At 36.7% G+C, this 12,705-nt stretch overlaps 1 protein-coding gene across 1 annotated transcript in view; it reads left to right on the forward strand.

Moving 5' to 3' along the window:
• The window catches only part of dock3 (dedicator of cytokinesis 3), a gene marked incomplete in the record, with an annotated part of 147,558 nt that overhangs the window by 78,820 nt on the left and 56,033 nt on the right, over positions 1-12,705 (forward strand). Inside the window, 2 exon segments of the mRNA XM_014016064.1 lie at positions 5,370-5,425; positions 9,246-9,342. Coding sequence (XP_013871518.1) covers positions 5,370-5,425; positions 9,246-9,342 — 153 coding nt within the window.

The raw sequence follows: 12,705 nt of genomic DNA on the forward strand, positions 1-12,705 counted from the left end.
GGGCGGGACAGATGACAGACCCATCCCTTTTAAACTCTGGTAATGAAGAGGGCAGTATTTCCTGTACTAACCGTGGTACGTGTTTTAAATTTTATCTTTTTTATTGATCTTTATTAATTCTGGTCCTCATTAAAATTACAATAAAATAAAACAATAAAATTACAACTAAACTTTCATAGGTTATTTACTTTATTTGTATTACTCATTTTTAACACAATATTCTCTGAACATTGTTAAACAAAACATATTGAAAAATGCATGGCTATTTTAGTTTAATTTCCTACTCYAAAACAGGTAAATTCGGCCATTTAACTTTCTTAAACCTGAAAGTTTACCACTGTCGATATCAGACCATTCAAGGTGGAGCTAGTTAAAGAACATTTTAAAAACAAGCAGCTGCCTGTAAATAAACAAACAAATAAATAAACAAATGCTAGCTAACTACTATTGCATTTCTTTACCAACTGCAGATTTTGTTTTTCTTTTTTTATTATTAGAGTTGGGCTAGCTAATTTATTTTAAAAACTAGCTCCATGTCTGACAACAGGATAAACAAACATGTTTTACTTTAGAACTAGCTAACCAGACAGCCACGATAAATAAACATTAGCTAACTAGTCCGACATATCTTTACCAGTTGTCAGCTGGTATATTTATCACTGATGGTTCCACCTGTTTCCTGGAGCTTCTGCTGCTTTTAGCTCGTGAAGTCGTTCTTCAAAGGGTTCCTCAAGTCATAAACAATGTTAAACTTTTAGTTTGACAAAAATAAACAGATTTTACTTTTTATACTTTTAGATTGTATTTTTGCACTATTCATCTCTTAGCTAGTCTTTTTTAGAAAACCTCTAGCTGCTTTTAGCTTCAGTTCTTCTTCTTTTGGGTTTTAGTTAGTTTAGTTTTCTGCCTCTTTTAATTTGAACTCAGTTGCACATTTTAGCAAAGTCAATTGAAACTCCAGGCTTTAAGGTTGTCGGATCCCGGTCCTGGGACCTTTCTGGGCAGAGTTTGCATGTTCTCTCCGTGCATGTGTGGATTTTCTCCGGCTTCCTCCCACAGAGCAAAAACATGACTCTTAGGTTAACTGATAACTCTGAATTGTCTTTAGGTGTGAGTGAGAGAGTGAATGGTTGTCTCTGTGATTGACCTGTCCAGGCTGTACCCCGCATGGGCACCAGTGACCCTCGTAACCCTGAAAGGAAAGAAGCGGGTATAGATAATGGATAGAAAGTTAAATAAATCTTTCAGCCCCTTTTGTTTAGTCTTTTTGCAGCACACTTGTCTTCTACGAACTGCAAAGTTTCTTTATTTTTTCTTTTCCCTTTTTTACGACGCTCCATATTTCAGACTCCAGACGATGCTCGGCCTCTAAACGGCACTTAAAACAGGTCAACACAAGGTGACAGTGCAGTATTAGCAGAATACGGTCCAGGGGGAGACATAATTATTTGTGGGAGGATGACATTTTCACTGCAGCTTGTCGTTTATTTTCTCACTGGTTCTCTCCTGCCTTTATTCCTTTTTTAATACATTTATTTTCTATTTCCTCAACTTTTTTCTTTCTCTCACTGCAACAAGATGACCTTTTGAAAGACGCTGGGTATTTTGACACCATCAGCTGAATTAGGAGTAACACAACCGAGGGCCTAACACACACAAACACACTCTGCATCTTGTTTCTGTCTGAGCCCAGTTAGCTGCAGGAGTAGGTGCTGGTTTACAGGTCAGTGCCTTCAGAACACCTCGGGCTCACGTGTGATCCATACTAAAGCTCCTGACTGGATGTGTGTTTGCATGCGCCTGCTCATGTGCAAATAATGTGATGTTTGGTTTCTTACAGAAATGTGCCATGCTGTGAGGGTTCACTGTTTTATTAAAATATGGCCGAGTTCTTCTTTAGAGAGTCAGGGTGTCATTAGACATGTTCAGTTGAAGATGTCTGTTATGTACAACAGAGTATTAGGACCACACTATTTGTTTTTCTTTTTTAATTATGAGAATAAAGCCATAAAATGACAAGAATAAAGTCATAAAATAGCAAGAAAAAAGGCATGATCTCCAATAACGTCCATTTTCCATTCCTGGGTCATGTCAGGCCTGCTGTGGACAGCCTCCAATATATGTGACTGTGTTTATGAAGTAATCTGATTACTTTTGGATCACTTTTATTGTAATATGCTTCCATCCACATTATGTGAAAACTAAATTAAATGCAATGTCATATGGCTTTAGTCATTTTAACTTCCTGCTACTGATAGTTTGATGTTAAAATATTTATTTATTTATTTATTTATTTATTTATTTATTTATTTATTTATTTATTTATTTATTTATTTATTTATTTAATCATTCATTCATAAAACTGATAAAGTATATCTTCAGAAGATGCTCAACATTCCTCATTTAAATACAGTTGTAAGACTCATAATATCATGACTTTCTTGTAATTTTATGACTCTTCTGTCATAATATTATGACTTTAATCTCATAAATAAAAAATCTTGTAATGTGACCCTAACAATCCTTTATAATTATATTTATAATTATAATTATGGGCATTTGAAAGTCTTATTTTCTTATTTTGACAATAAAAGGCCCACATTGTGTTTATTTCAGAAATCTTTTTACTCTTTCTGTCAAATACAGTCATTTGTTTCTGGAAACATTCCTTTTCCTGTTTTTCATTTGGGTTTGATGCAGTTCTCATCCTTACTGCTTTATTTCGTCATCTCTTCCAACAAAACCCTCACACCTAAATAACAAATGGTGACACTTCTCCCATGTTTCAGTATCCAAAGTCTAAAAGGTTTGTTGACGCGATGATAACCGCTTCACTTTTATAAACGGGAGGCTGCCAAAATGCTGCTCAACACAAAGAAGTTTTATCATGCATGACAGCCCATTGTGCCTGAGAAGAGAAAAGAAAAGATTCTCTCATCTTTGTTTCCACTCCTTTCCTCATGTGGTTATAAAAAAAGCTGAAATCCCTGCAGTGTGAAAAGCAAACCTTCCCTCAGCAGACGGCAGCTTCGCTCGCTTCAGTTTGTAAATTCAACCGTTCTTTATTTCCCTTTAGTCACAGTCCTAAAACTGTCTCACTTGAGAGAAGAAAAAGACACAAAATACATAATTCCTTTTTTTTCATTTGAGAAATTATAGTTACTAATTACTGTAAAGATAAAGTCGAGCCCGGAGCTTGTAGCTTAATTAAAAGAGGTTGGAGTGACAGCAGAGCAGCAGAGACACTCATCAGCTGGTCGGGGTTCAAACTGTGGAATTTAATGATGAAGAATTTAGACCTGGGGTCTCATTTATAAAGGATTGCGTGGAAACCATACTAAAAGTGAACGTACGGCCAAAAGGCGGAAATGGCATACGCCAAAAAAAATTCAGATTTATAAAACCGTACGTACGCACGTTTCTGCACATCTTTCCTTTATAAATCACAGCCGCACGTCAGAGTTTGAACACAAGATCCCGCCTCAGGTTCTACCCTCTACACGCCCACACTCAACCATAAACAGTCAATGTAAAGTACCTCATGAATGTTAAGATGTATTTAAATCAGTCAGCTGATCAATGTCAAAAAAAGTGATTGGTTCAGACACGCTCCGTCGTGTGTCTGGAGGTTGACAGGTGCTGACTGACAGCTGCTCACGTGAACAGATTGTCTGTAATTGACACAGATTTTCCCTCATTTTGCTTTAGAGTAATCTAACGATTTTTATAAAAAAATCTCAGCTTCAGATTAATTTAGAGCCTGCAGGACGATAAAAACAATAAAAATAAAATTAAATAAGTCAGATAAAATTAGAAATAAGTCCAACGCTCTTCTCCTCGTCCTCTACCCCTCCTGCCTGCTCTGTTATCCACGGCAGACACCCCCACCCCGCACGCACACACACACACACACGCACGCACGCACGCATCCCCCCCGCGCGCGTGACAAAAATGGACTTTAAACATGAAGTTTTATAACATCCACACTGGTGAGGTGGATGCGCCCTGCGCGTGTATCCAAAGCGTGACTTTTGCTGTCCTGCTGTTCTTGTCGGGGAGGGGTCTGTGGGTCAGGGAGGGGTCTGTGGGTCAAGGAGGGGTCTGTGGGTCAGGGAGGGGTCTGTGGGTCAGGGTCGTCTGAGGAGGAAGCAGTTGAAGGGAGTTGCGCACGGGAACTTTTATTTAAGATTAAAGTTTTTTATTTCAAAGTTCCTCATGGCTCAGCAGCAGCAGCATAAATATTACTGTTAAGAAAACTGATGATAAAGTTGAATAAAATCTAAGTTTGATGAAGGTAAATTAAATCTCTGACAGTGATCATTACACAGTGTGGCTCTAATTCACCACTTCACCATCTGTGTTGCAGTTTCACGTCTCCAAAATGAGCGTACGCATGGGTCAGAGCTGTGAGGCACCGCACATTTTCATGTCAAGTTTGGATTTTATAAATCACAACCTTGGCGTAAAAAGTGGCGTACGCAAGTTTCTGGGCTCATATTGTGCGTACACCAGTTTTATAAATCCAACCCCAGATCTTTAAACACCTCAGCAGAGCCACTGTCACTGACGTTATTCAGCTGTTGATTTGGTTTAGTTACAGTTTTGATGTAATCTGCAAAAGAAAAAATCAGTTTGTTTTTCACACAGATCACTTAAAACCAGAGGAAATCTTCTCATGTGGAACACAGAACACCATATGGGTTGTGATGTTCTAAATATCGAAAAGTCARCATTTCATCCTAAAATCAATTCTTCCACTCCAACCCTCTTTGCCTTTTCTGTTCATGTCTTCACAGATTTTCTCTAAAGCTTTGATGGAAAAGCTTTTAATAAATTTAAAGGACCTTAAACCCCCTGCAGCTCTTCTCCAACTGCTTTATTAAATTTATGAGTCAGTTTTGGAGCTGAATGTCATCATGCTTAGTTTTCAGTTGTAAGAAAACCAAGAGATTTATTGTTTGGGTGACCCTTTTTTTTTTAAATAAAATTCAAAATATACAATAAAGCAACTTGTACATTCARCATCAGGTATTTTAGGAGCTTGTTTACAAATAACTTTCCTGTTTCTACAAAAAAGAAATAAAGCAGCCACGTCAGAGAGCTCCTATTGTAACTTTTAGTGTTTCATGTGAGTAATTTACGTGTGCACTTTCAAATGTAATGTTTTATTCCAGTAACAACTTTGTTTTTGATGTGTAGCTTCTGTGTTTATTGTCAAGGAAAGCTGAATAAAAACTTGTTTTATAGATTTATGTCGGCAGAGATGATCCTGTTTGATTAAAACTTACTTTATAAGAATCTATTTCTGTTTTTCTGATTGATTTGATTCCATTTGAAACTTCTTCTGTTTATTTGTGTTTTTTCTGCAGGGAGTTTTTCCTGCAAGCTACGTTCACTTAAAGAAAGCCATCGTCACAAACCGCGGGTGAGTTCAGTCCACTGATCGCTTTAAGTCACATCATCTGTGTAATATCTGCACATTTTGTTTTCTGATTAAATAAATAATGAAGCATGCGGTGTGATCCTTGGATGAAGCTCTGTAGGTGCAGTATGGCTGTAATCTCTTCTCACTCTATCCAGACTCCGTGTTCAAACCAGAGCCCCGAGGGGAACAATCTGCAGAACTGCTTCTTCTTTTTTTCTAATTGTTGTACAGGCTTATTGTCGAGGGACCCATTACACACCTTCCTCCTGCTGTTGCATAACAGATAACCACCTAAAGTAACCCAACATTTCCAGCACACTGAAGGAAAACTTCTTTAAGTCGCTGCAACACTGATCTAATTATGCGAGAAATGCAAAGCCTAAATCACTTGTGTCTACTGTATCTGGGAGAATGTCCCAGTGGAGTGGATTTTATTTTCAGCCGAGCTGTGAGGCGCTTCCTCTGCAGTTTAAGTGTGATTCAATAAAATCTTTTTTTTTATTAGCAGATAATTTTTGCTTTAGGACTCATTCACAGAAAAAGTAAGGCTGGTTTTCCTTTTACCACATGAGGAAAGTGACTGAAAAAGCTGGTATTCAGAGAAAACAAATCTAATCCACCAGTGAAACTTGAATATTATAATATTAGTAAAGGCAGGGAAATTAAAATTTGCAATTTTCTCTTTGACCCCAGAGCAAAATAAACTGTAATTCTTATTTATTACCTGTTGTATGGCATTAAATAAGAATATTGATCAAGAACTTAAAGTGGCTCCGAATATGTTTTAAAGAAATACAAATTTAAAGACCTCAAATTGTCTTTTTTACACTAACGTCTTTGATATGTTAATTGTAAAATGTGTCATCTTTACATTTCCCAAAGACTTTTCTGTCTGATAAACTAAACTAAACTAAATAAAGGTATTGAAGGCACAGTTTTTGTGTTGCTCTCATGGTCTCACTGGGAGAAATGAAACGCGTCGGCACCAGTTAAAGTCAGGAGGAAAACCAGAACAATCAAAGGGCTCCTGCTGAGCTGGATTAAAGATAATTATTTAACAAGTAAACACATTTTCTGGCATCAAAATGGCTCCAGAGGCTGTGGCTGCAAATGTGGTGTTTTTCAGATTCAATTAAAAACCTGAAAGTTTATGATCCAGATCTGTTTCTAAGGCTTGGCAATATTCGCAGGAAAAGCTTATTACCTTGTGTTCATTAGATAAACTATGTTCAGCTGCACTTTACTGGTTTCCAACTATCTAATTAATCTTAATAAACTAATAACAATATATCAATATAGTAACATTTTAAGGGCTGGATCGAAAACAAACAGCTGCAAAAGCTGCAATAACTCCAAGTGATAACAGGTCACACATTTTCTCCACAATTTGAACTTTTGAAATTTTTAAACCAAAAAGGCTTAAAATTTATTCATTTTGCCACTTTACTCTAGCATGAAAAGCAGCGGGAGATGTGCATTTCTTAAAGAAATTATTTTAATGTCTTAAGTGTGGGACTATGTTTCCACATTCTATAAAGACTTTCAAATTCAAGAGTTCAAGTTATCTTTAATCTCCCCACAGGGCAATTTGTGTTACAGCCAGCAGGGAACAAAATACATTCATCAACAATAAATACAGTAGACAATAAAAACTATCAGATAGGCATATCTACTTACAAACAACACTCAACAAGAAGTATTTAAAAGGACAATAACAGAATAAATTCTTAAATCTGCTGATTCTGCATGTTTTTGAGGCCAGTCTGCGTCCTGATGGTGAAAGAGAAAACTCTGTGAACACTGGGTGGTTAGGCTCAGCTAAAACTGCCCGAGTTTTCTTAAAACGAGATGTTATTTAGTGAGACGTTGGCAATTTTGCTGCAAAGGCTGACAGTGTGGTGTGTGCATCGTTTTGTTTTTCTGTGTCAATAACCCACACCAGCAAATAAAAGAAAGAGTAAGAACAGATTCAATAAAACACTCTGATGTTAATTTTTTTTAATTTACAGTAAAATTGCATAATGTTGTGCTTTCTTGCATACAGTATCCACGTTTATCAAAAGAGTCTGTTGTCAATGAAAGTACATCTTCAACGTTTCTTAGATTACTGTTAAACCATTGTCTTCTTTATAACTTTTCTTTTTTGTTGTTGTTTCTTTATTCCATCCACTTATTTGCCAGTTGTTTTTTTTATTTAAAGTAGGTACCCTCATGGAGCAAAGCAGTTTAGATATTCAAAAAGAAACCTCTTCAGAAACGGATTTAATTTTTATGAGCCTCAGTTTCTCTAATCTGTCTGCAGCTTTTCAAGCATGTGAGCATCAGTTTTTTTCTTTAATGACATCGGCTGAAATAGTTTTTGAAAGTTGGCTAAAATTACTTTCTTCTTCCCCAAAGGATATTTTACAGGCGGAGGATAACACTTTTCTCTCAGTTTATTTTTTCTGTTTAAAAGTTGTTCTTTTCCATCAGATGTCACGTTTTACTGTCCAACATGAGAGTTTTTGTTCATTTTACTGTAAGTGTTGTGATGTTTAAACAGGATGACTGTGGTGTCAGAGAGAAAACCTGAGTAAACATCTATTTTTTAAATGTCAGAATAAAAATATAGAAAAAAGTTGGTTAAATGTGAATCAGATCTAGAGGAAAAACACTCAAACTAGAGACGTGAATAAATAAAGAACTGAAGACAGATTATATAAATATGTGTCAGAAGGAGGTAAAGAGTTGAAAACTCCGATCAGATAAAGAAAAAGGAAACAAAGATGGAGGAACCAGAAAGGAGGAGACTTTTAAAGACAAACGCACTAATGTGGATGAAATCAGCCGGCAGCTTCGGCTCAGCTGGGAGGCAGACTAATCTGGAACATTAGCTGTTATTAATTAATCAGTTTTCAGACGGCATGAAAAGGAGAAAAGGAGGAACACACGAGGAGCAGAAGAACAGAAACAAAACGAGTGAAAAACGTCGCGGCTTGAGAGTAAAAAGGAAACTTTTGCTTTTATTTCTGATTTCTGGATTGAAACTGTGAGTCAGTGTTCAGATTTATGATCCCGGGACAAAGTAACTAAAAACAAACACGTAAATACACATTAGTTCATTTGGAATGATTTATTTAAAGGTTAAATCTGACTTTAAATCTTTTAAGTTAAAGAACATTTTTTTAGATGTGCTGTAAATACTGTGTATAAAGCTACTTTAATGTGAAACGTGTTGTATAATGCTTAATAATTATAATAAAAGCTGCAAATGAAGATTTTATCAGACATATTAATTTCTCTGTCATTAATCAGACTTTATTAGAAAAAAACACATAATAGAAGTTCAGTTACTAAGTCCAATTATAATTTTTGTGTCTATTAGAAAAACTGGTTTTAATTACATGATATATTTACATCCAGCATGTTGTTTAGTCCTGTTTTTGATAGTTTGGGTGGTTTTTTTAGGGTTTTCTTGAGTCTGGCCATGTTTAAAACTTTGGTACTTTCTGTTTTTTGTTGAAAATGCTTAAAYTGTATAAGTTTAAAGCTTTATTTTAGATTTTATCAATAGCCTAATTACACAGAAGAGTCGTCCAGATCAACTGTTTTTGAAATTCTGTTTACAGAAATCGTTCTCAAGTTGTTTTTGGTGCTTTACTGAACTGTCACTTTGAAATGCCAACACAAAATAATTCACAAATGTTGAAATCTTATTGAATGTATCGTTACGATATAACAAGATGTTTTCCTGTTGGTGTTTATTTCAGCCTCGAGTGTCGTCTTGTGTAGCTGAACTCATTAGCTGCTGACAAATGGTTTCTGTTTCTGGTCTCGGCAGGCCTCACGAGACCGTGGTGCCTCTGGAAGATCCGATTGTTACTGAGGTGACATCGACGCTGCAGGAATGGGCTTTACTGTGGAAGCAGCTCTACGTGGTAAACAACAAACAATATTTATCACTGGGCACCACAGGACACTTTCACACACTCCAGCTTATAAAGACAGGAAGTGAGAGATGCGTGATCTGTTCGGTCATCATGAAGGAAAAAATCTCTCAGAAATCAACACTTTTTATTCATTTGAGCTGAATTTGATTTGAATCAGAATCAAAGTTGGGACTTTTTTAACCAAATTCATCCAACTTAATATTAAATCTATAGTTAAATATTTGAGCTTWTTTCTCCACCTTTCATGGTTTCCTGTTTGTCCCGTAGCAGCAGGTTGATAAATCTGTTTTGTGATTGTTTTGCATCATTTAAATCCTTTCTTACTGATTTCCTGTTTAGTCACATTTGCATGTTTCTGCTGAGAATATACAGATTTTAGCCCCAACATGTAATGTTTGAGATGGTTTCTGCCTTTCTTTAAGCTGTAAGTGCACGTTTGTTTAACACAGAAGACAGATGGAAGATAAAGACACAGAGTGCTCTTTTTCTAAGCTTTGTGTTTAGTTTTTTCTTTCCTCTTTTCAGTTTGCATTTAAAATAGAAGTCATTAAAGTAAATGTGAGCACAGGAAGTGGAAAAAAAAGACAAAGAAGTTGCAAAACCAAACTGAGACGTGAGTTTCAGACTCGACCTGCAGGATGTCGTGCTGCAAGCACATAATGTCTTCGCTATCACACACACACTTGAGAAACTTGACAATAGTTTTTGCTTTTTGTGAAAAAAAAAAAAAAACAGAATGGCTCCTGCTATTTTTGCACAAAATGAGGCGTAGATAACAGTTGTTGGTGGTGAAATACCAGAGCTTATTCCAACTTCAAGTCTTTGTTTGTTACGGAGCTAATCTGTTCCCTGCATGAGTGTTTTTCTTTTTTTCTAGTTGGAAAATCCTCAGTTATTGAGTTGAAACAGTCAACATGGCTTGTTTGTTTGTTTGTTTGTTTGTTTGTTTGTTTGTTTGTTTGTTTGTTTGTTTGCTTTTTGTGCTGGCTTGTCAAATATCTGTCCCCTTAATTGTGGTTTGTTAGATAAAATTACACACCTAACACAAAGACAACAACACTTCAATAAAAACGTGATTCTTTTCTCCTAAAAAACTAAATTTACGAAGGCAAGAAAAAAATACAGTGAAAACAGAATTACTGTAGTTTTCTGTAGATAACCAGAGTGATTTATTTACTAATATATGAGTGTAAATTTGTCTTGATTATAATAAAGAATATTGTGGTTAAAATCTTCAAGTATAGTAAGTCTGAGCTCACGTTGCATGTTTGTAGGCCATCTGTCTTTGTGTTTTTTAGATTATTCTTCAAGTGTGATTTGATTAAAAATTCATCTGCAGCTAAATGCACGAAGGAGTGATTTCGTGCAGCCTGGAAGCCATATTGAAATCTAAATCTGTCGCCGTTCCTCTTCTTTCTTTGCTCTGTGGGCTGGTTTCATCACTCATCTTCCGTGTGTCCTGCCTTTTCTGTCACTCCGTGCTTTCATCCAGAGTTAACTGACTTTTGTCTTTCCTTCCTGCCACAGTTAAAGAGATGAAAGACCGARTTGTTGTTGTCAGGGCCCGGGTGACTTTTTTTTTCTATTTCCGTCCTGACAGAGCTCGCATTAGAGTTGTGCCTGGGCTGCGTTGAGTTCTGCAAGCTTTGCAGTGACTGATAAAATAAACCGTATCCTCCGAGGTCCGGTCTGCAAAGGTTTAGAACTCTGGTTCTTGATTGATGCAACAAGACAGAGTTCATATCTGAAGTCAGAGCTGTCCCGTGGGCCCAAAGGGAACCTACATGATGTTAACACATGTAAAACCTCCTACACATGTCCACCCTGAGTCAGACTCATGACTCACACATACATAAAGATGTGCTGAATTCTTAATGAGAGAATCAGCTGAAGTTTGTAAARKTGACAAACGCAGMCGAGCCGAACACAACAGCTCCTGTTTTCCACGGTTTTGTTTACRTATTGTACTCATTCATTGTACCACGTTAACTCCGTGTGTGTGTGTGTGTGTGGGCAGAAGAAACGAATGAAGAAGAAAAGAGAGAGGAGGGGAAAAAGTGACAAGTGAACAATGATGTGCAGATAAGTGCAGACAGTGAGGTGGACAGAGAAAAGCACGTGGATGTCTGACAGGAAAGAAGGAAGGAGTGACAGAGGAGGCACAGGAGGAGGAGAGGGAGGCTGTGCTTGTCCCTGTTTTTAATTTAAGGATGAAAAGACATTTTCTGTTGCTGTGCAGAAACAGCTCTAAAGGCAWGAACTGCTGTTTGTGTTTCCTGTCYTCTCCAGCCTCKGTCAGTCCAAACAGATGGACTGAAGCTATTCTAATGTTTAGAATATATCCAACTCAGAAAATTAATTTACTCTAAAATCACTGAAGATGGAGGGATAGTGTTTTTACTTGTGTAGATAAAAGAAAACATAAAATAAGACAAGAGAAATAAAAAAAAGATRTTCAAGCTGTGTTTATTGATTTGTGGCTGCAGGCAAACGGTTTTGTTTATGCTTGTTCAATAATTAAAACAAGGTTGCAGATTTGCTTCTGGATTTAGGCGGTTGCCTTAAAATTACCTGGTAAATATTTGATGTCTGAAAGTATAAATGTTGAAGCTACAGAAAAAAAAAATACTAAAACTACGTTTCATTCAAACCTCAGGTGTTTTTTTTTAAGAAACTTGAAGGTTTTACTTCGGGTTAAGGCGATAAAAGTTTCTTAGGAAGAGGAAATTGCTGATTTATGTTAAGTTTTCTGTAATAAGACAATAAAACATTTGGTCAAAAAACATCTTGGTGCTGCCCTCTATGGGTTTAACTGTCACTATTATATTTGAAGTACCGTATGATGTTGCTGGTACTGTGAGACGTCAACAGTACTGTGCTCAGTATAAAAACCTCTGTAGAGACACGCCCTGCAGAGATTCAGGTGTTAGCCATAGCATTGTTGATCATAGCTGTGGTAGAAGCTGGCTTCTCCTCACCCACAGTGAAAAACATGGAGTCTATCTGTCATAAAACAATAAAGATAGATCATTGCCACAGCTTAATGTGTTCAGGAAAGAATAAAATGTGTAGAGTTGAAGCTTTAAGGGCTCGACACATGAAGAGCGACAAACTACAGCGATTAACGGCTGTCATCACAGCCAGGGTGAAACCCGACACACGGGACGCGATAGCGATCGCAGCGTTGCGAATCGCGCTCTCAGATCTCTTGTCTTCACAAAATTTGATTGGTTCTTGACTCTGAAGGGGGGTGTGCATTAAGGACGTGTAAACTAAACAAATCTTGTGATGCTAATGATATTGAAAAACAAACACACATCAAGATACAGTTTTATGAGGAAAAACTTACCA

This window comes from Austrofundulus limnaeus, unplaced genomic scaffold (genome assembly GCF_001266775.1).
Source record: "Austrofundulus limnaeus strain Quisiro unplaced genomic scaffold, Austrofundulus_limnaeus-1.0 Scaffold137, whole genome shotgun sequence".
In the NCBI taxonomy this organism is placed as follows: Eukaryota; Metazoa; Chordata; class Actinopteri; order Cyprinodontiformes; family Rivulidae; genus Austrofundulus; species Austrofundulus limnaeus.